The 23787-nt window shown below is 36.7% G+C and overlaps 2 protein-coding genes across 2 annotated transcripts; both read right to left on the bottom strand.

Annotated features, from left to right (window-relative positions):
- Positions 1 to 20647: 20647 nt before the first annotated feature.
- LOC113326170 lies at positions 20648 to 21355 on the bottom strand. The gene is made up of 2 exons (XM_026573946.1): positions 21216 to 21355; positions 20648 to 21122 (listed from the first exon to the last, which is right to left on the bottom strand). The coding sequence occupies exons 1-2, from the start codon at positions 21353 to 21355 to the stop codon at positions 20648 to 20650; spliced, it is 615 nt and encodes a 204-aa protein (XP_026429731.1).
- An 833-nt stretch (positions 21356 to 22188) lies between these two features.
- On the bottom strand, positions 22189 to 23085 carry LOC113326169 (uncharacterized mitochondrial protein AtMg00810-like). Its single transcript, XM_026573945.1, has one exon. It carries the CDS (start codon positions 23083 to 23085, stop codon positions 22189 to 22191), a length of 897 nt encoding a protein of 298 aa, XP_026429730.1.
- Between the last annotated feature and the right edge of the window lie 702 nt (positions 23086 to 23787).

Here is a 23787-nt window from a genome sequence, read left to right as displayed (position 1 = left end):
GATGGAAGTAAAACGCCGCACGAAAATAAAAGCAAGAAGATGAAGAAAAGACCTAGAGATGGTCGCTGCTTGTGTGTTTTGAAAAAAGATTTTCGAGTTGTATTTATAGGAAAATTAACTTGCAAATCAAGTTAGGTTTAGGTTTTTTCTTATAAAACGAGTTTTGTTTCTTGTAAAATAATTAAACACAAATTAGGAATTTTTCCATAAATAAAACTCTTAAATAAATTATTTATCAAGTTAAAAATTTGCAAAAATAATTTCAAGTAGACACGGACTTGGTGCTTGGTACACGCGCATGGGAACATGGTAATATAATGGAGCACCTCTTTAGTTTTCCACAATGTGGGACTAAAGGTTCCATTTCATTCACTCAAAAATGAGTGAGTATCCGTAGACCCTTAGGTCATGAGATCAAACCACACCAAGACCAAACAAATCATTTATTAAATAACTCATTTTCTCCAACAAATCCACAACTCGGCCTAAGAAGGGTTAGGATTTTAACCCTGACAAGAAGTAAACTTCAAACAGGGAATCTGTTTTCTCATTCTGAATGTCTTGGGTTGCAGTTGAAGTCTAAAAGCGGAAAAAGAGAAAAAATCAACATTACAATTAGAAGATAACTTGAGTATTACCAAGTGACAGTAAGTTTTTCTTATTGTGTTCCCTAACGAGCTTTTCTTTTCTTTCCACCTCTTTTGCCCATAATCGCTTTCAACGAAACAAGGCTACTCACGTGAGGAGTTGCTCGGTTGGTGGTATACACCGAAGGCGTACAATCACCCATAAATTTCTCCAAAGTCTCATCCAGCATTTTCAAAGTCTTAGTTTCAGGGTCATAACAAGAGAGAACAATATTCTACCACAACCAACATTTTTCATGTTTTGCTTGTGCAATTGGCTGAAACCTGCTGTTGTCTTCCCATGCCACACTGAACTTTGTAACCCAAGACGAGACATACCCGCGCTGTTCCTGTGCATGCTTGACAGTATCTCTACGCCTTAATGCATACTTCATAGTCTTCCTATAACTTAACTCCCATATCATGACATATTTACTTGGAAGTACTTCTAAAACACAGAAATTCCCTCCCAATACCATGAGGCTTACATGCTTAACGTCATGGCCAAAAGAAGGCATTGGTGGGAGTAATTCAAACGTCTCATATTCCAAATCAAAATCTACAGTCGTAGGTTTTATACCGTCCCGAACTATCCAATAAAGAGCTCCTCCTGCAAAAACACCCGTTGATGGTAAAAGTAAAACACTCAAGTTACACAAAAGGTGCTTTTGACTTGTACAAGTTTTGTATCTCCACGCAGTACCATGCTGGAGGGTGTATACATGAAAGTCCCGGTATATATGGTCGCACAGAATAACTACCTTGTACTCCTTACTTGAACGATTATAACCGAAACCAATAGCCGGTTTTGAGGCATGACCTCTCCAAATAGTATCCGGAAGTTGAACGTGCTCTCCAGTGACAGGATTGCAAATATAGATTTTTATATGAAGGGAACTAAAATAATATCTTAAATTGGCAGAACAAACTAAACCGTTGCAGGAACCAACAATGAAACTTTCAGATGAAAAACAGCGGCGTGACTCTAACTCAAGTGTCCCGTAACAGCTGTGTTGTTAATCGGCGTGATTAGTACTAACTTTATCACTATTTTGTTCTGAAAAGTAGAATTGGTGGAACGGTGCTTCAGTTTCAGTTGTCTTGCCGTGTGAAACCCCGTAAAGGAAACCCATCTTGGGTTGAGGTAGTAAAGCTTACCATGACCTGCACACTTCTCTGCACTGTAATTGTGAAAATATTGGTAAGAAACCAGAAAATATTGTTTCTGTGATTTCTAATGGTAACTTTTCCATTCAATCTCTTGAATATTTAGATCGGTGTAAGAATCTTCGAATTTGGTTATAAACAGAACTCGAGCTTAGGTGTTGCCGATTTAGGGAAACCGAAAAGGACAAAACCATAGTTATGATCCTTAGCCTCGTGATTTTATCACTCAAGAAGGTCTAACTCTCTCTATTTATACAGGTTGAGTGTTACCTTATTTACTTTGTTTTTTACGGAACTCAAGCTTAGGTGTTGCCGATTTAGGGCAGTGGTAAGCGTTGATCATTTAAACCCTTGGCTTTTCAGTCATCTATTTTTTTTTGATCCGTAAAGAATATATTGAGTATTTTTTTTTTTTGATCCGTAAATAATATATTGAACAAAAAGGAGAGGGTACAAAAGGTTTGTACCGCCCTCAAAGTTACAAGGTGAGGCTTTTCAGTCATCTTGCTCTTCGAAAATAAACTTCTTCATGGGTCGCGCGGTATTAGACTACCTTTGTATCCTATGGTATTTGTGCAGGCCATGTACATATAAGAGCTTGACAAATTCATAGCCATTCAGATGAAAGAGCAACTTCTGGGACTCCATATATAAACGACTTAAGAATTCAAAGTCTTTGCCCATTGTCAGAAAATGATCGAGTTAAGCAGCGAAGATGCAGTAAAATTTGTTTGAATAGACAATACGGCAAATGTAAAGCCCCAAAACACACTAAAGAATTGAACAGAAGATTTCTTACAAATCACTTAACCATATTAAAACATATATGCGGTGTCATCACAAGGTTATATATCAAGATTCGACCACTTTTGTCGCAACATGCTACATTTAAACACCAATATCTAAGGTCGAAAAAAGGATTTTCGGTTTCTCATTATGATCATCTTGTGCTAGAGTTCGAGTCTAAATGGAGAACAAATAAAAATAAAAATAGAAGATAGCTTGAGTATTCCCCAGCAGAAGTATATTTTTCTTATTCTAGTTATTTCTGAGCTTTTCTTTTCTTTCGAAATTTTCTCTCCATAATGGCTTTAAGCGAAACAAGGCTATTCCCACGGGGAATTGCTCGATTGGTGGTATAGACCGAAGTCGTAGAATCTGTTGGAAAAATTGGTGCCCCGAGCGCAGCGGAACACATGATCATAAAGGGAAATTGGTGATTTGGACCAAACATGGGAGAAATAATAAGAGAGACAGAAGACAAAAAGAACACACAACCACAACACAAGATATACATGGTTCACCTTTACAGGCTACATCCACGGCGAACACCCCAGAAAACCTTCCATTAAATCAAAGACCATTACGTGATCTTTCCGCAATCCAAGACAAGACCGAAAGAGTTAACAAGACATACCCGAGAACACCATCGAAGAAACCATAGAAATCAATCATCTAACCATTCCTCGAAACAACCTCATGTCTTCTCTTCTACGCCGTCTTCACAGTTGCTAGTAACATAAGAGAACATGGAAACACTAGAAATTTGGTGTAGGGCAAAGCCCCAAACCCTAAACACTAGGACCCAAAAATCCTCTCTCTATGAGTTTTTCTCTCACACCGACATTGACCTTCACGGTAGCACACGATCCTCCCAACAAAGAGACCAAAATCCTAAGCAAAAGGATTTACCACTCTTCTAGGTTGGATTTCTCTACATTTCTTATTATATTCCATTATATAGAGAAACAAACTTGGCCCTCAAGAAACACTTTACTTTTGAAACAAGTTTTCCTAACCCTTAAGTTCCTAAACTTTAGGAACAATTTTATACAAGGTAGAGTCTAACCAAAACTCTAATCCTTAACCACCGGCAAAATCCCACAATTCTCCACCTTGGATCATGGTTTCAAGCATTAGACGATCACATGAAATCACCTTCGTCTTACACCAAAGTTATTCACCATCTCTATATACCCATAGGATTACTTTTGAAGCTCAAACCCGAATTTCCATCTTCATAGAACCATCTCTTCGACCAAAACACAATGACATTGATAAAAATATTCAAAACATCTTCTACATGAAGAACACTTGTGAAACTGGCCACGCGTCACAAACACCATGAAAATCTCCAGTCACCATCAACGAATCCTTGCACAGATTCCACCATTGATCACCAAGAGAACCATTTAGAAGAATCACCGCTAGCTCCACCTAACCAGTAAGCTAACAACATATTGAACGCTAACCCATAAAGGAAAAAAAGAATAGATTCAATATCATACTCCAGCACATGTCATGATTACCGTGTATCTGAAACAAACTATCAGATATATCCAATGTGATTAACATGCTTAATCCTTTAAGCGATTCTAAAATCCATCACCAATCTGACACACTCTTTACCACCATCATACTCAACATACTCGCTTAAAATATGTACCATGTGAATGCCCATATTACCGTGGTACATGCTTTCGAGATCGGGCACATTCTTAATATTACGTGCAAGCCTTCATGATTACTTTAACATAGACTTAAGAACATAAATCTATAACATCTCGTGCATAACTTCGGAGCGTTGCTGGTCTTTCTTCTACATGAAACCTCACAATCTCATCCTTTCTTCAAACTTTGTAACCCATTCTTTATAGTGTATGATTACTAACACTCTTCAAGAAGTAAATATGTATTCCACCTCATTCTCCCTTATTTTGCATCTCATACTACATCATAAAACTAAACGAAGAACATACACTTCTACCAAGTTAAACCTACGATTTGTAAATCACATCACAGATCCATCTTTGGGTAAACACCGGTTGAAACATTATCTTCAAAAATATATTTCTCCACTCGAACAATAAACCATCGTTCAATTCCAGGTTTAATCACACCATCTCGTCCTTGCTCTGATACCAATTGTTGGGAAAATTGGTACCCCGAGCGCAGTGGAACACATGATCACAAAGGGAAATTGGTGATTTGGACCAAACATGAGAGAAATAATATGAGATACAGAAGATATAAATCATACAAAACAACAACACAAGATATACATGGTTCACCTTTACAGTCTACATCCATGGCCAACACCCCATAAAACCTTCCATTAAATCAAAGACCATTACATGCTCTTTCCGCAATCCAAGACAAGACCGAAAGAGTTAACAAGACATACCCGAGAACACCATCGAAGAATCCATAGAAATCAATCATCTAACCATTCATCAAAACAGCCCCATGTCTTATCTTCTACGTCGTCTTCACAGTTGATAGTGAAAAAGGAGAACATGGAAACACTAGAAACTTGGTTTAGAACAAATCCCAAAACCCTAAACACTTGGAAAAAAAATCCTCTCTCTACAATTTTTTCTCTCACACCGATATTGACCTTCACGGTAGCACACGATCCTCCTAACAAAGAGACCAAAATCCTAAGCATAAGGATTTACCACTCTTCTAGGTTTGATTTCTGTACACCTCTAATTATATTCTTTTATATAGAGAAACAAACATTTCCCTCAAGAAAAACTTTACTTTGGAAACAAGTTTTCCTAACTTGGCCCTTAAGTTCCTAAATTTTAGGAACAATTTTATACAAGGTAGACTTTAACCAAAACTCTAATTCTTAACCACCGGAAAAATCCCCACAGAATCACCCATGAATTTCTTCAAACTATCATCTAGATTACTCAAAGTTTTAGTTTCAGGGTCATAACAAGAGATAAAAGCGTTGTACCACAACAAACATTTGTCTCTCTTTCTTACCAGCTGTAGTCCTCCCATGCCAAACGAAACTTCGCAATCCAAGGGTGTTGTTGTATATGCTTGACAAGTATTCCTACTCCTTAGTGCATACTTGACAGTCTTCCAATAACTTAACTCCCAAATTGTGACAACTTTTCATGGAACTACTTCTAGGAAGCACAAATTCCCTCCCAATGACATGAGGCTGACATGCTTAACGCCATGGCTAACAAAAGGTATTGATGGGAGAAAATCAAACGTTTCATAGTCCAAATCAAAAGCTACAACCTTAGGTTTTGTACTTCACTGATATATCCAGTGAAGAGATCCACCTGCAAATACACCGGTTGATGGTAATATACTCAAGGGGAATAAAGGGTGTTTATCAGTACCTGTTTTGCTTCTCCATACATTACCAACTTGCTGGAGTGTATACACCTGAACATCCCGGTCATCATTTCCCCGCATAACAACAAATTTGTACTCACTACTTGCACGATTGTAACCGAATTCAAATCCAATCGCCGGGTTTGAGTCAATTTTCTCACAACGGCGCCACCATTTAATAACCGGAAGTTTCAATTTGCTCTTTAGTCACAGGATTGCAAATATAGATATGTATTACAAAACATTTGAAGGTTTGTATCTGGGTATAACAAAGTAAACCGTTACAAGAACCAACCATGAAACTTTTGGAGGCTGATAAATGGTGGTCTATCGTAAGTGTTCCGATAGAGCATAGTTGTTCATCGACATGATTAGTACTAACCTTATCTTCATTATTTAGTTCTGAAAAGAAGAATTCTGCTTCAAAATTAATTTCCTTGACGTGAAGTAAACCCATCTTGGGTTTAGGTAGCAGAGTTTCCCATGTTTTGCATACTTCTCTGTACCGCAAGTGTGATACTATCGGTAAGCCATAAAATATGTTTGCTCTGATTTCTGATGGTAACTTCTCCATTAAATCTGTTGGAAGTTTCTATCTTTCTATTCTTTTTAATTCTCGACGCATTCATCACGAGTCTCTAACTCTATTTCTCTTTCTATATATAGGTAGCATTACGAAACCCTAGTTACTTTGTTTTAGGTTTGGGCAAATTACTTTTTTGCCCATAAATATTTTATCATCCGGGGGTTAAGATACAAAAAGGAAATTAACACACAAACAATTGTGATTAGTAGATACATTCATATACTTTTTATGCAAGAAATTTTGGGTGACTATCTATGAGTTTAGAGATTCCGAGAGATTCTTTGAATAATTTTCAAAGAATTATGGTGATTCATTGAGACAATAAAATATATATGAATTTCATCTTACACACATGAGACAATCAATATATTTATTTATTTTACAAAATATATATATATATATATATATAAATAGCAATGAAAAAATGTATTAGTCCATGCATGGCTAACAAAAATTATAAACATTTTGCCAATAAAATCAAAACAAGACGAACAAAAGGGATTTGAATCTTTAGTAAATTTATTGGGTTTTGGAAGACAACAATTTTTTCTTTCATTTTTTACGAATTTAATTGTATCTTATTTGGTTATTGTTTTTAATATTTTGATATTTAATCCTTAAAGAAAAAAGAAAGAACAAAGTCTCTCAAAATATCACATACTTAGGAGAGACTTGTTCTAGCCTATGTTGTGTAGTAAAAGTCTCTATAAGTTTTTCAAAACCATAAGTCATTGATTTCAAATTCCAAATCCAATAACAGAGAACTCTTAAAACTTTTAGAAAGTCACGATCCAATAACAGAGGTTGTTTTAGATTCTGAAGAACTCTCTATTGACTAACACAAATCTCCACAAATCTCAATTGACTAATGAGGAGGTAGTCAACTGAGATTTATATAGACTTTATAGACTTTTTATTTGAACGTGAGTCCTGAAGATTCTCTAAAAATATAGAGATTTCTGATGATTCTCTAAGAGTATATTAGAGAATCTTGGTGACTTGTAGAGACAAATTGATATTCGTAAAGAGTCTCTGTGATTTGTAGATACAAAAAAAATGTACAATATCTAATCAAAAATGCAAAACATCTACCAGATACTTTAATACGTGTTCATTGTCAAATTAAATCTCTTTGTTTTCTTATGCCTATGTTTCCATTTTTTTTTCTTTTCAGTCATCCCACATTCATTTTATTTTTTATGCAATCTTGCAACTGTTTACTTCGTAAATGGCCCGTTACTTGGTCATCAGCTCAAAAAAAAATGGTCATATTCTCAAAAACAAATATTCCCTATGTTTCCAAGTCTTCAGAAATATCACCTCTCCAAATCTCTGAAAATAATAAATCAATAACTTTCAATTCTCATCTGAATGACAGGGATGTTGTAATGACTCTTATGAAATCCTAATCCAATAACATGAAGTTTCAGAGAATTTAAATGACTTAAAAGAAGTGTCTGACCAATAAGAAGAGACATTAATTAAGAGACTCACCAAAAATCTCAACGGACTAACGGTGGATTTGAGAAGTCTCTGAAAGTCATCTAAAATCTCATTTGACTAAGCCCGTGTAGGAAACAAAAAGGAGATTACGATACAACCAAGTGCATTTCTTACTCCAGCTTTAAATGAAATTTTTTGTGAATTCATGTCTCTAACATGGGGTTATTCAAATGTGTAACTTCTGGGGAGTTTCCAAATCTTCTGTTAGTCCATAGAGATTTTCAGAGAATCTCAGAATGTCTCTTGTTATTGGTTAGAGACTTTTTTAAGGCATTTATATTCTCTGAAACTCCATGTTATTGGATTAGGATTTCATAAGAGTCACTCCAACACTCATGTTATTCGAATGAGAATTGAAAGTCACTGATTTGTGTTTTTCAGAGATTTGGAGAGATTTTTTTTTGGAAAATAGGCATGGTTGAAATCTCTCCCCAAGAGGTGATATTTTGGCAGACTTGGAAATATGGGGAATACTTGTTTTTGAGAGCATGACCAGAAAAAAATTCTCATTTTTTGTTTGAGATGATGACCAATGAATGGGCCATTTACAATGAGAAGATGCCGAGTAGTGTACTTTTATTAAAATGTGGGATGAATGGAATAAAGAGAATAAAAACTTATGCATAGGACAAGATTGAGATTTATTTTGACAACGACACATATTTTACTAAGCATTCATGGTACTTTTATTAACATTAAAACGTGCATAATAAAAAAATGGGATTTGAAAACAACCCTTGTCATTTGTAGAGGAAAAAAAAAACAGTGGGATTTTTTTTGACAATTAATACATATTTTACTATGTATTCGTGGCACTTTGATTAACATTATAACGTGAATAATAAGAAAAATCAATAGATTTTTTGAATTTTTATTTGGATACTATACTATTTTATTTCTCTATAAATCACAAAGACTCTTTTTAAATCTCATTTTTTTGTCTCTATAAGTCACAAAAAATCACTACAACACTCTAAGAGAATCACTAAAAATATCTATATTTTCAGAGAATCTATGGGAGTCACTCAAATAAAAAATCTATGAAAGTCCGTAGAAATCTTATTTGACTACCTCCCTGTAAGAACCGATAGAACAGCCTATCCAGTGCAATCCTATCGTCTATCCTTTTCCATTGCAAGAAAGACTCTACCAGACATGGACGATAGATGGTTCTTGGCTTCTAAAAATGCTCTTGGAGCAACCATATTTGATTCTCCAGGAATATCCTAAGTTACTAGAGACCGGTGTTTGTGTGCTAAGCCGAAGCAAGTGCTCCCGCACTATCGCTAGATCACAGGTTCTTATGTAATTTATCAACAGTATTAATAGTTAGCATACTTTATATATATGCATGCCTTCAGAATATATAGTAACGAGTAAGGATAAATCGAAAAATATAATAAGCATATGTAGAAGAGAATATTTTCTTACTCTATTTGTCGATATGGTAGGTTCAATCATATTGCTTGGTGTGTGTATATATACTTAAACAAATTTTTGTAGTCGAAAGTGTTTGTGACGTCAGATCGTGATCCTCAGAATTTTGAAACTTTTCTTTTACAAATCTGAATTAGGCTTACTGCTTGGCTTCTCCGCACCATCTCTATAACTCTACTGAAACTGGAAATGCATATACCTATACATACAAAAGAAAAAATGACTAATATGATAACAAAATCTGCTCAAGAAGAAGAGATGTGTATGACCTTTAAATTCCCAATCTCTTTGGAAACGAATCAGTTTACATGAATCTCTCAATTATTCTAAGCTGAATGTCTTTTAACTTTTCTTGTACATGTTTTCAGTGGCAAACAATTTCGTAATACATGTGGTTACTTTTAGTTCATGTTATGCTTCTTCATAAATTGAAAATCAGAAAGAAACATAGCTAAAAACCCATAATGGAAACAAATTGAAAGAGAACATTAATCAGATATGGGAACTAACTCTGGTAATCCCATAAACCCCACTAATGGAGAATGCAAGGGCATTTCTTATATGGTCATCGTCTTGCAAATCTATGGATATCACAGACATCTAATCTTTGGGAATGTCCTGCGAAAATAAAAAAATTATAACAAAATAAAAGAATTGACATAATTTAATTTATTTTAATTTATTGCCGATTAAACTGAATTCACATATTATTTACATGAGAATTCTAGAAAGATCTGGAATTTTCAGTAACATAACCAAATTTTCAAGCAAAACGTGTGGAATTCGGCCTAACCAGATTTAGGAATACACTGCCACCTCTATTTACAATAGAAGTGAACTATACAATAATTAACTTAATTAGATACACGCTTGCATTACACTTTCTCAATTTTTATTAACAATAAATTAGGACACTATATTACAGAGTCTTAACCAATAACGTTACGGCACGGATTATTTCTAGTCCCATGACAAAATGACTAACTAGTGACTTAAGAACTGACTCATGGTTTCCAAAAATATATTTCTAATGTAGAAAAAGATGCATTAAAGAATAATAGAAAACCCAAACCCAAAAATTATCAGCCGAAGGACTCATTTTTATCCATCCTGAAAGTTTTAATGAATAGTTTGGCTGATGATTACCCACAAAATGATAGCATAAAATCATTTTACGAAGAAAAACACTAAGCTCGATCCTCTTAATTATTCTTTGCTTGATCAATGAATAGGACAATCGAACTTAGGTATGTGCTAAAAAAGATTAGATTTGGATAATAACTTGTCAACCGAACCAAAAGTTTAGGTTTTGTAAATAAAGGATTTCTTCGCCGCTCTTTGAATTTATTCTTGCAAGAGACGTCTACCGCTGGTTGACCTTCCACTCCGTCCCGAGGGAAACGAAAACCCAGATTTGCTTTATCAGGTATCAAACGGGAACTGCGAGCAAATAAAACACCTTTCAGCTAAAATAGGATTCGTTTTGGCTAGAGCGCCCAAATCCGCTATATATTTGACACGAGTTTGCCGTAATGCTGGAACTATGGAAAAAAACAAAGCAAAACAAAAAAACAAACACAGACAAACAAAAGCAAAATAAAGCAAAATAAATGAATAATTTAAAAAATATAAGAATATGGACATTATTGTCATTATCAAAATTCGTGGACAAGGAGTTATTGGTTTACTACCTAGTTATTTTATTTTTAGGGAATATGCCTCAAAAGTCAAAACAACCATCTACCAAAAGGCAAAGAAGGGCTTGGGATAGGAAAAATCTAACAAAAGGAAAAGAAGGGCTTGGGAATCATATGCAAAAATGAGCTTAGGATTGGCAAATATGGGCTTGGGAGCCATCTAGCCCATGGCTCCTAACCCTCCCCATCTATGACATGGCCGCAAGGGTAGCACAATGATTGTGCGTTACAGAGTTGCAGGCCAAGTCAGTACTCCGTCGTAATGGTGCAATGCGAAGCCATAATAGCACAACGTAAGCTATAATAGCGCAACGAAGCCATAATAGCGGTATACTGTATAGACTGTTAGGCACTAAGATAGTGGCACCCTGCAGGGCCAGTGAAGCGCAAGAGTGGCGGTACATTGTAAATACATTTGGCTAAGGAATGAAGCTTATTGGACGACATAATGAAGCTTCATTGAGGGAAAGGAAAGACGAGGCCAAAGTTACAGATGCAACATGCGATGTTGGCATTGATGCATATCCATGGAATTGAGTTGGACCAAACTCAAGGATGATGAAAGAGTGAAGAATAGATCAAGAGTTGGTCTATGACATATATTCAAGGTTAGCCAAAGCTTGAATAATGCAAACAAGTTGGTAATGAAAGAGTTGCATTTCTATTGTCAAGCTAATTGGTGTAGTGAAGCACATATGACGCATAATTAACTAGAGTGAACTTAAGGAGCCAGCCCTGATTATTGAAGCTTAAGGATGACCTTGCATTAGCTTAGAGAGATAAACATGCAGATCCAAGAGGGCTGAGCATTGGAGCAATGCAGAATCCAGTATGGCACAACAAGTGTGCAATATGGCTCAAGTGACGGTTGCAAGTCAGTTACGAGCTTCACAAGCATTCCAATGATGCATGATGAAGAGAGGCGGTTATAACGGAGTTTATAAGCGTGGAAGAAGATTTCTAACTGCTTAAGAACAGATGTTGGATGATTGACACGAGTTAGAGAAGAACTGGCCAGTTAGAACAGTTATTGGCGGTTAACAGAACTGCTTTATGGGACAGATGGTCGTCCCATGTGTGTGTAATGGTTATGCACGGTTTGGCAAAGTGAATATGATGTATAAATAGTCCTAAGGAGGGGAAATTCGGCAGGCTTGAAAAAGGTAGCATATGTGAGAGTGAAGTTTGCATATGTGAGTGAATATGAGAGTTTTTGTAAGACTAAGGCTTGGTTCAAAGGTGAACAAGTCTGTGTAAGTCCCCAAGTGGGAAAGTTTTGTATTTCTTCCCTTTGATGCAATATAATGAAGTGATTATGTCATTTTCTAAGTGTTCTTGGTTGGCTGATTGTTGTTGGTAAAGTATGGCAAAACTTGAATGCAATATGGGGTGTATTGAGGAGTTTAGAGAAGTGAAAGAAGGATGTAAAGACTTCCACTGATTGACCTGACGTGTTGGATGTTTGCATAGGTGCAAACTTATAAGGCTGAAGTGCAAGTGAGTGAAGTTTTATTCACAGAACCATTGTGCTGCCGGGTTACACTTTCGCAAGAAATTTCTGGGGTGTTTGAAGGTGTGACAGTAGTATCTGAGTTGTGTTTTGTATACAGTCGAGTGTATTTGTTGGATAATACACTAATACTTCTTTCTTTCTAAAGCTATTTTCCTGTAAGCAAGTAAGTGGCGCATTATTTTTAGAGTGTTTCATTAGAAATAAGTTTTAATGGCATGATGATCGATGAAGAACTACCGAGTACATTCGATCAGCTTGAGGAATATGGTGATCTTGGAGATTTAACCATTGACTTTGGTGCTGATGGCATTGAAAATTCTCTAGTTTCTGAAGATAAGGACAGGCTAGACCTACTTGAAAGAAGAACATCAGATTGGTTTAACGAATTTGATGGCAGGGTAAGTGATGTAGAAGACAAGGTGTGACATTCCGTACCCTTTTATCGGGTTTAAGTTAACCTGTTAACCCAATTCTGCACTTAGAGTGCCTGAAAGTCTGATACGGAGTGCCTTTAACACTCTTGGATTGTCCCATTATGTGTCTAATTAGTAGAAGATTTACTAAAATAAGAAATTTTAGCATGCAAGACACGTGGCTTATATGGGTAGTTAGGGACACTTGAGTAATTTGCGCGACCCAAATTAAAATAGCTTGACCAGGAGAACTCAAGCGGGTCTTCATATGCTTCTTTTTCTTTATTTCATTTCCCCTTTTTGCTTCTCTGGTAATTGGAGAAAATCGAGACAAATTGATTGAAATCATGCATGAGTTAATTCTGTAGAGATTTGATTACTTGGAGTTGCATATATTGTTAATCTCGTCCGGTTTTATAAACAAGGTAAAGAAATCATCCTTTATGTTCTTCAATTTAGAATCGATCTGAGGAGAGCGGTTCTTAAATATGGTTCGTGCCAACTTGAGTGTTGATCTTAGCACACTTGATACGAGTTGTGATTTAGTACCTAGTCTTATTAATTTTCTTCTGTAATGTGAAGTTGATGTAAAAACAAGGAAGTTAGGGTTTATCACAACTTGGGATTTTTATAAAATTAGATGATTAAACTTCAATTTTAGATGATACTAGAGCTTGGGTTATCGGTAGTTTGTGTCAATTTATTGATTTACTAATCTGAGTTGAGGAAATTGTTAGGTAAGATTTTAATGCCCTTTCCAGTTTTGCAATACACGACTAAAAGTGAAATTAATGGATTCTTAGCTTTGCTGTTGAATCTTTCTATGAAATGGAGACCACATGTTTAGTAGGGATGGTTCTTATCTTCCTTAATGGAATTATGTTAGATCTCTTAAAATGAAGAGTTTGATAAATAGGCTCTACCAAGTTTTAGTTCGTGAGTTAATTAGCTTAACTGTAAACATCTTTTTAGATCGAGCTATGGCTGCAGGACATATTATGTTCCTTAATATCTCAACTTAAATTTACTACCACTATTACCGTTACAGTGGGTGTTTCCACTATATTGTATACTCAATTAGTTGAATGTTCTGTTCGAATTTCGGGCATAGATCCGATTATATTTGTGGTCCAGTATGACGAGGAACTGTCAGATACAGTGAGCTAAATGGTTACCACTAGTCGGAATATCGGTATGAAGAACCTGTGTGTATATGCATCCACCGTGTTTATTTGTTGCATATCTATAATTATGATCATTATTTTGGATTGTTTGTCATTACTTACTATGATTGTAAAATGGTTGATAAAAAGCCTTGAAGAGGAAATGTTGGTTAACGAGGAAATGTTCGTTAATGAGGATTGATGGCTTTTTAGGAATGAAATGTTTACTAAATGGAATGTAGATTAGTATAAATGAAATGTTTACTAAATGAAAATGCAGTGAGTTGTACTTGGTACGTTAATGGGGAAATGTAAAGATTTTAGTATCCATGATTAAATGGTATGGTCCATGATTTCCCATAAATCCTTGTATAAGCTTTGTTTCGATGTGTGTTAGTATGACTTGGCTATTGTATAGCTAGTGTGTGGGAAATGCTTCTTTCGAATCTGGTAGTAAACAGTAAAAATATCTCATAGGGATCAGTAGCATATTAAGGAGGACTAAGGAGTGTCAATGAGTGTCGACGACGTGACCCTGACTTTAGATTTCTGTGGTATGAAAATCTCATATTACATTGTGGTTTCCGCTTGAATAGTAACAAGAATTTTAGGTGTTGTATTAACTATTGTTATTAAAGCGAAATTGTAATGGAGTTGTCAGAAACTGAGCTGTGCTTGCTACACTAGAGAAATCAAGGTAAGGCGTTCATATATTGTTCTGTAATTTTGATTTTCTATCCATTTTATATTGGCCTCTTGGTGCTGCATATTTTGGTGTCTGTACCATTTAGTGTTTCATTTGTGTTCACTGAGTATTTGTGCTTTAACTTATGCAATTTGAGTTCGTTGGATAATTTCCTGTACGTTCCTTCTTAGGTTACCAGTTTGTGTTTGATATCTTAAATGGTACACCGTTGACCAGTTCCCATTCACTATTTCGATTCAAGGTTTAAACAGGATACATATTTAGAGATGTATATGATATGCATAACCTAGGAGTCGGAATTTTAATTTATTTGATGTGCATAAATTCTATATTTAGGTTAACCTGGATTCAACTGAATTTGTCAATATGCATGTAAGGAAAATGAGAATATAAGAAATAGCTTCTTTCGGATTGTCGTTTGGTTCATTAAATTTACTGGATATTAAATTGGTTGAGACTGATCTGTAAGATGTTATTTTTTTACATTATATTGGCTACTCCAATCTTGTTAAGAATGATATGGATGGTGATTTGACAAGTAGGGATAGTTGTTGCTATGCATTTCGGACCATCCATTGAAAGGGATAGTTTCTGCTGCTGAAGGTAGTTCATACTATCTAAACAAATAGTGACGAACTACGGTCGTGCTTGATCCCCTCGAGCAACAGAGAGGGTATGTAGGCAGCCGCTATGCGGTTCAACACAAATCTACAAGGTTGTTCATATCATCTGAATTCAGAGATGATTGCAACCTTGGCAAGCGAAATCTTGGAAATCTTGGGAGTGGCAACTGGCCACGGAAATCTTAGGAGTGGCAACTGGCCACGAAAATATTGGGGGTGGCAACTGGCTATGGAAATCTTAGGATTGGCACCCGGCCACAAAAATCTTAGGATTGGCAACTGGCCATGGAAATATTGGAAATGGCAACTGGCCATGAAACTGGCAGAAATGGCAATTGGACGATTCTTATTTTCGGAAATTGGAACTCTTGTGGAATTTTATGAGTATTATGGTATGAGACATATGCTCATAAAATTCTAATCTTGAGACCAATGAGATTTCTGTTCAGCAAGATCTCAAGTTTGTTGTTTGGTGAGGAACGATTGTTACCTACTAATTTAGGGATTTTTTTTCCAACGAACATGAATTATTTACTTTTCGACTTGAGTGGCGTTTCAGGGAGGTGGAGCTGGCCAAGCGGGCCGTAACCCGGCCCGTTGGGAGCAAAAATTCTCTGATCCGTCACACAAGGTGTCTGATGCGACCCTTTTGAATAGCGAAACCAATGCTGAAGTGACTGAATTGAAGGTGCAATTCAGTGACATAAAGACCATACTAACAAGCCATGCGAAGCAAATGTCAGAGGAAGTGGCAAGCATTCGCGGGTTAATCAGTAACGACATGTTTGTAGGGGCAGACGTGCATGGAGAAAGCTCAAATCGAGTCCCCGAACAAAGAGTTTACGCAGGTTCCGTAAATGCTAGAGAAATTGATAATTTCTTGTATGACGTTGAGGCATACTTTGAGGCGAATGAAACTGCGAAAGGACAAAAAGTAACTCTCGTAGGCAATTACCTTGGTGGTGATGCAAAGGTTTGGTGGAGAACTATGCTGCAAGAAGATGAAATTGCTGGTTATGCCAATCCTTTGTCATGGAGTGACACGAAAGATGGACTGAGATGTCGATTCTGGCAAAGCAATGGTGCTTGGTACGCAAGAGAGAGTTTGCGTAGGCTAAAAATGACGGGTACACCACATGCCTATGATGAAAACTTCCTTGCATTGGTGCAAGAAGTATGTGGCATGAGTGAAGAAGATCTGATGTTACAATTTCTGGCTAGCGCGGGTTCGAGTGTGATTGCTGAACTCAAGAAGCGCAAAATCCAGAGTATCCAGCTGGGTATTCAAGCGGTAAGAGGGATTACTAGTTGCACAACAACTGAAGATGTGCAAGGCTGTGAAGGGGAATCCAAAAGGAAGGAAAAATCTGTTGGCAGTAAGCGCAAGCATGAAACTAAGGAAGAGGAACTACTCCCTTCAGCCGGAAGTATAGGGGATGTTTTATTTGCAAATTTTTATACTTCGCTAGAAGCTTTCCACTCAAGGTGCAACTTAAGACATCAATTGGGGATGATTATGAGAATCATTCTAGCAAGACTCGTGAAGGCCGAAGTGAAGGTTCAAGGAAGAGACCTCGTAGCGAAGTGGTCGCTAACTTCGACAAAAGAAACTAAGCTAAAAATAAGTAAGTGTTGTTGTCTTCATCAAAAAAAGAGTGTTTCTAGACTTTTTTTAAATAGCTTAAGTTGTTGGTTGGTGCAAACTCTGTGTGTAGAGTTTGGTTGTACAAACTTTTATTTGAGCCTTCAAGTTTGTATATATTTTGCTTTGGTGTAAGAAATTTGCTTTGTTAATGAATTTTTAGCTTTCCAAAAGTGATCAGTGGATCAATCATGTAATGGTACATGGTCTTTTTATGTAATAGAAGTAATGAATGAAGGTTTTTTCGTTTATAAATCCTTGCCTCTTTATTTACGATGTAAAGCTAGTTCATGGGGAGATGCTGCAAGTAACATACTTAGCCTAACGTATGCAATAGCAAGACAAGTTGAAATCTAATAAGCAAAGCATAGGACAGGGGTCCTAGTTGATGTAGAAGTGATGTTGCTGTTTGGGAATTGCAAAATGGCACGATAGCAGGTGCGCGGCGATAGTGCAAGCAATACAACAAGTTAGAAATCATTTTATCAGCAAGCATGAGTTGGGTAGAACTCATGGACTTGGCGAAAGACACACACTTTCCAGGAAACAAGCAATGCAGTTAAAAGAAGTATTTGGAGACATATTGGATTTGAAGGCATAGTGTATGGACAACTAACGTGTTAGCTAATGATATGTCCAAGAGATAGTTAGTCACAGTTGCGTAGATGGGATGTGCAACTCTATAGTTTTGTTGTATGGAAGTTAAGCAAAGAAAACTCACCATTCTAGTACGGGTATGCAAGATGGCATAAGTATAGAGTTTATACTTAGTGGCCACATTCATAGAAATGATTTCTTGAATGAGGTTTGCATAATCAGAGTTTGGCGAGGCATGAAGTATTGAATTCGGTTGTCTTATGCAAAGAGAACCCCTATTTAATTTGTGACGTGCTTAATGAGGAACACAGAGAACAACAGTTCAAATGAGGGTTTCTAGCAAAACTGATTGAAAATGATGCCAAGTCATTTATAAGTCCTTGTCACGTTGACTGAGATGCCAAAGGCAAATTCGGGAAGCGAAAGACTATGGCAATGATCGTGGTGATCAGTAGAAGAAGAATCATTTAGTGCGTACACTTAGGCATAAATGATTCAAAGGCGAAATTCCAGCTAAAGGGAATGGATAAGAAGAATTTCAGGTTTGCATTTTAGTATTGATGCATAATTTTCGTATCAACGTAAGCGTAGTGCACGAAGCCGACAAGTGGCTCAAATATATGAGATCAATGGCAAAGAAGTAAAGCTAAGTGATGTGGATGCAATCGGAGGGGACCATTGGATAGGGTTTAGTCAAAAGTAGTTTCCGATTTTCAGAGAAGGTTCTGAAAGCAAGTGAATCAAAGTTAAGACAAGTATGGTGTTCATACTGGGTCGCGTTCAACGAGGACGTTGAACGGATTAGGTGTGGGAGGTCTATGACATGGCCGCAAGTGTACCACAATGATTGTGCGTTACAGAGTTGCAGGCCAAGTCAGTACTCCGTCGTAATGGTACAAAGCGAAGCCATAATAGCACAACGTAAGCTATAATAGCGCAACGAAGCCATAATAGCGGTATAATGTATAGATTGTTAGGCACTAAGATAGTGGCACCCGGCAGGGCCAGTGAAGTCCAATAGTGGCACTACATTGTAAATACATTTGGCTAAGGAATGCATCTTATTGTCTGACACAATGAAGCTTCATTGAGGAAAGGCAAGACAAGCCAAAGTGACTAAAGCAACATGCGATGTTGGCATCAATGCATATCCATGGAATTGAGTTGGCCCAAACTCAAGGATGGTTCAAGAGTAAAAAAAAGATCAAGATTTGTTCTATCGCATATATTCAAGGTTGCCCAAAGCTTGAATAATGCAAACAAGTTGGTAATGCAAGAGTTGCATTGCTATTGTCAAAAAAATTGGCGTAGTGAAGCACATATGACGCATAAGTAACTAGACTGAGCTTAAGGAGATGGCCCCGATGATTGAAGCTTAAGTAATGATCGTGCATTAGATTACAGAGATAAGCATGCAGGGCCAAGAGGGCTCAGCGTTGGACCAATGCGGAATCCAGTATGGCACAGCAAGTGTGCAATATGGCTCAAGTGACGGTTGCAAGTCAGTTACGATCTTCACAAGCATGCCAATGATGCATGATGAAGAGAGGCGGTTATAAAGGAGTTTATAAGCGTGGGAGAAGAGTTCTAACTGCTTAAGAACAGGTGTTGGATGATTGGCATGAGTTAGAGAAGAGCTGGCCTGTTAGCACAGTTATTGGCGGTTAACAGAACTGCTTTATGGGACAGATGGTTGTCCCATGCGTGTGTAACGGTTATGCACGGTTTGGCCAAGTGAATTTGCTGTATAAATAAAGTGATTGTGTCATGTTCTAAGTGTTCTTGGTTGGCTGATTGTTGTTGGTAAATTATGGCAAAGGTTGAATGCATTATGGAGTGTATTTGAGGAGTTTAGAGAAGTGAAAGAAGGCTGTAAAAACTTCCACTGATTGACCTGACGTGTTAGTTGTTTGTATAGGTGCAAACTTATAAGGATGAAGTGCAAGTGGGTGAAATTTTATTCACAAAACCATTGTGCTGCCGGGTTATCCTTTCACGAGAAATTTATGGGGTATTTGAAGGTGTGACACCATCCATGATGGAGATCAAACCATAGGCCTCCTTTCAAAATGAAAATTAAAGAACACAATCAACAATTTGTATATGCACGACTAACATTTTTGGCATGCGCTTATGCGATGTTTATGTATGTCATGTTAGAGTATGACAGCCTTGTTATTTAATAATAAATTGAATCGATTAGTTTTTTCTCAAACATATACTGATATGCTTACCTTTAGGCTCTCGTGGTTCCTGATCGAACAACATTATCATATTTGTAAGACTAATAAATGGTGTTTTACCTAAATGAAGGGGTGGAGGTAAACAAGACAGGTATGCACATACCCATGCAAACTTTCAATTACAGTGCATTGGATGCACATTTTTTGGATCAGTATCTCTGCAGACAATTAGAATATTAATCTCTGCATACAATTAGAATATTATCCTGACAGCCTAAATAAGATCGGTTATGCATGTGTGAGATATTGATTTCTTATCGATTATATGTTCCCGATCTGACTACATTGCCAATTTTTATATTTCCAATATTAAGTCAATGGTAGTTTGATAAGGATGAACACGTATCTAACCACTACCTAACAAGAACGCTGATTTATTGCAACCATTAGAATCATCCAGATGTATTTTCCAGCAAGTGATAAAAATGGAGATATATGTAATGTAATAAGCAAATATATGTAGTTAAAGAATTTGTTGTATTGATATTTACATTCTTTTCATTTACGGTAAATGTGTACAAAATTCCATGAGCATTTTCATAATAAAACGCGAAAATGCTAATGGTGGATTAGTAGCGAAATATGTTGCTACTAGTTGATGTTGAGAAGTGAAACTCTGTGTTTTATTAAACATCTGAAGACAGTTTCTAGTCCATCTTCAAGATCTTGAAGGGTCATTTCAAGGGCTCCCAATGTTTTTTGTACATTGTTTACTTCAATGCCCTTGGTAAGGGCTTTTACGGCAATGTCAACTTCGAAAGTTTGTTTGATGTGTGCAACTTGCTTGGTAAGCGTCAATTTAGAGATCAAGGACTTGTTTTCTTTTGGAGCAGAAACAAGAGACGATATAGATTCAAAAATGGCTAAAGTTGTAGCTTCAACTTCTGATAGCAAGCTAATTTTGTTTTTCTTGTTGTTCTTAAGATCTGCAAGGCACTTGCGGATCACTTTGGTGAGTTTCTTTCTTGAAATCATGTATTCAAAAACTTCATTTGATCGTCTACGAATGGATGATTGTAGTTCTTGAACAGACTGTCTCATCTGAGACAATACATCCTTGATAATACTGCAAACATCTAACAACATGATAGATCCGTCCAAAACAGTGTCTAAGCATTTCCCATCTTGAGTAGAAAGGAAATCCTCAACTCACTCATACAATTTTTGTAGACCAGATAAATTTTGGCTGATTGATGAAGATGAAGATGCTTTTAGCTGGCACAATTGTTCCTCCAGTGCAAGAGTGAGAGGATGTGAGTTTGTAGGTAAACTGATGGAGCGCACATGGAAAGAAGCCATTTTGTATTGAATTAGTAGAAGCAGAAAGTTTATTAGATTTCAGTTTTTTGGATGAAGAAATGTAGACCTGGTGTGAAGCTTATATAGAGATATCCAAAGGGGACATAAGGAATCTCTATAACTAAGCTCTCCAAAGTAGTTTTTGCTTTTAGTCCCGTGCGCTTCTGAAGTTGACACCCCATGTCTGTTGGTTCTTCGTATTAATTAATTGGTTATCTTCACGTTAAAACTTTAAACTATGTAAGCGACAAATTCTAAACACTGGCACACAATATGTTTGTGCACGTTTCCAGTCCAACAATAGGAATATGACAGCCTTGATATATATGATCGTTAGATGCAACTGCGTAGTGGTGTTGGTTTGTTGTACGTTATGGTTCACCTTCCTGTTCATGGGTTGTTCCCCTGTTCCCTAGCATTCAACTTCGCAAGCTTATATGAAGCTTATAAGAAACGAACAAGAAACATCTTTTGATACTCAATATCTTAGAACAAAACTATAAGCTATAACCAAATGAACAGAAATAATGTACCAAGAAAATCGGTTGCGATATTGTAGGAAAACTGAAACTGATGGTGATGTATCAATATTGATTAAGTCGGAGATATTAATAATGCAAGAGGTATCAATAGATAAGATAAAAGTTGTTTCATAGATAGTTCATCTAATCATTACAGCAAGGCAATAAATAGTTAAAGATAAGGACTACAAGAGAACCCTAAAGGGATAAACCTAGGATATTCGCTGTCAGAAACAAACAAAGGAATGGAAGTGATAAACCTATATAAAAGACATAATAATTGTCTAAGAAGTTACTGTATAATACTCCCCCTCAAACTGAGGCAGAGGAGTCACAAAAATGCATCAGTTCTATATGCTTCGAACATGCGTGAAAAACTGGATTCAAAGCTAAGGCACGAGCTCCCAAGTTATCACGGAACAAGTGATGAGGAAGAGAGACTGGTATGTTGAGTTCTTCAAGCAATGTAGCAATACACATAAATTCAGAGGCAAGACATGACAGTGCTTTGTACTCAGCTTCTGTGGAAGACTTGGAGACAGTAGGATGCTTCTTAGACTGCCAGGACACAAGAGTAGAACCAACATAAACACAATATCCAGAAGTTGATCGTCTAGAGTCAGGGCAGCCTGCCAAATCCGAGTCAGGGTAACCAGAGATAGTAGTGAGATCTCCCGCATTAATGGTTATACAAGAGCCTAGAGAAGACTTCAGGTATCTCAAAATTATTTTAACCAAAAGCAGATTTTCTGAAGTTGGAGCATGAAGGAACTGGGATACATAGTTTATATCAAAAGTAATGTATGTTCGTGTAAGAGTCAGGTACTGTAAGGTTTCAACTATGCTTCTATACTCAGAAGGATTTTGCAGTATCTCACCAGCATGGATAGAAATTCTAGAACCACTAGAAACTGGAGTTGATGAGGGCTTGCACTCTAGCATGGATGTCTTCTCTATAAGTTCAAGGGTGTATTTCCGCTGAGTTAATAGTAGGTTGTTGCTGCTAGTATATTTAGTAACCTCGATCCCCAAGAAATAGTGTAGATCATCAAGATCCTTCATAGCAAAGGAGGTGCTGAGAGTGGACACAAACCTTGACAGAAGAGAAGGAGAACTACCAATGAGAATAATATCATCCACATAAAGAAGAAGCAGTAGTACTTCAATGTTTGAGAAGTAAGTAAATAATGAGTGATCGGAATCACTCATGAAAAATCCAACATTGATGAGAAACCCATTGAATTTCTCAAACCAAGCTCTGAGAGATTGTTTGAGCCCATATATAGACTTTTTGAGCTTGCAAACATGCTTGGACTTTCACTAATCCAGAAAGGGTTATAAATGACGTTTTTAAATGACAGATTAGTTATGTGAATACAAATTCCGTCATATAACATAAAAATAGTTGGGTCTACCACTTAACATAAAAAAACCGTCATTCTCAAATTTGATAATTTACTAGGTGTGTGATTTAATTATGAACCATTAAATTACAGAATAAATCAGTCAACTATTTATAGGTTTTATACGCCCATCACTAGTTTTCACTAGTTTTCTACTGTGTGCCCAAAAGTGGCTAGCCACATGTCCAGGAAGTATGAAAATGGTTAGCTATAGGTCTTCCGCATAGTGCGATATTGGTCCACTAGTAATTGGGCCAGTATAATTAGGCCTAGGCTTAATTTCCCCCCGCAATCCAATGGGAAATAGACAAGTATGATTCCATTTAGTTCTTGTTCTTATCGAGCTAAACTTACCCATCTCGTTCTTCTCCTCTTTGAACAAAAAAGTTTTTCTCCCCTAATTATTTATCACCAATGGAGCTTAATAATCACCATCATCTCAAAATCAAAACCTTGTATCAGCAGAAATCAAAAGCAAACCCTTTTTTTTTGTAACCCTAAATCTAGT

Source organism: Papaver somniferum, unplaced genomic scaffold, assembly GCF_003573695.1.
Source record: "Papaver somniferum cultivar HN1 unplaced genomic scaffold, ASM357369v1 unplaced-scaffold_10, whole genome shotgun sequence".
In the NCBI taxonomy this organism is placed as follows: domain Eukaryota; kingdom Viridiplantae; phylum Streptophyta; class Magnoliopsida; order Ranunculales; family Papaveraceae; genus Papaver; species Papaver somniferum.
The sequence above is the reverse complement of the archived record's forward strand: the minus strand, read 5'-3'. Positions and strand labels throughout refer to the sequence as shown.

Coding starts and splice junctions, on each gene's coding strand:
- LOC113326169 (XM_026573945.1), bottom strand. CDS start 23,085: ATGAGTGATTCCGATCACTCATTATTTACTTACTTCTCAAACATTGAA.
- LOC113326170 (XM_026573946.1), bottom strand. CDS start 21,355: ATGGCTTCTTTCCATGTGCGCTCCATCAGTTTACCTACAAACTCACAT. Junction 21,123..21,215: donor TTATCTGGTCTACAAAAATT/GTATGAGTGAGT, acceptor AGATGTTTGCAG/TATTATCAAGGATGTATTGT.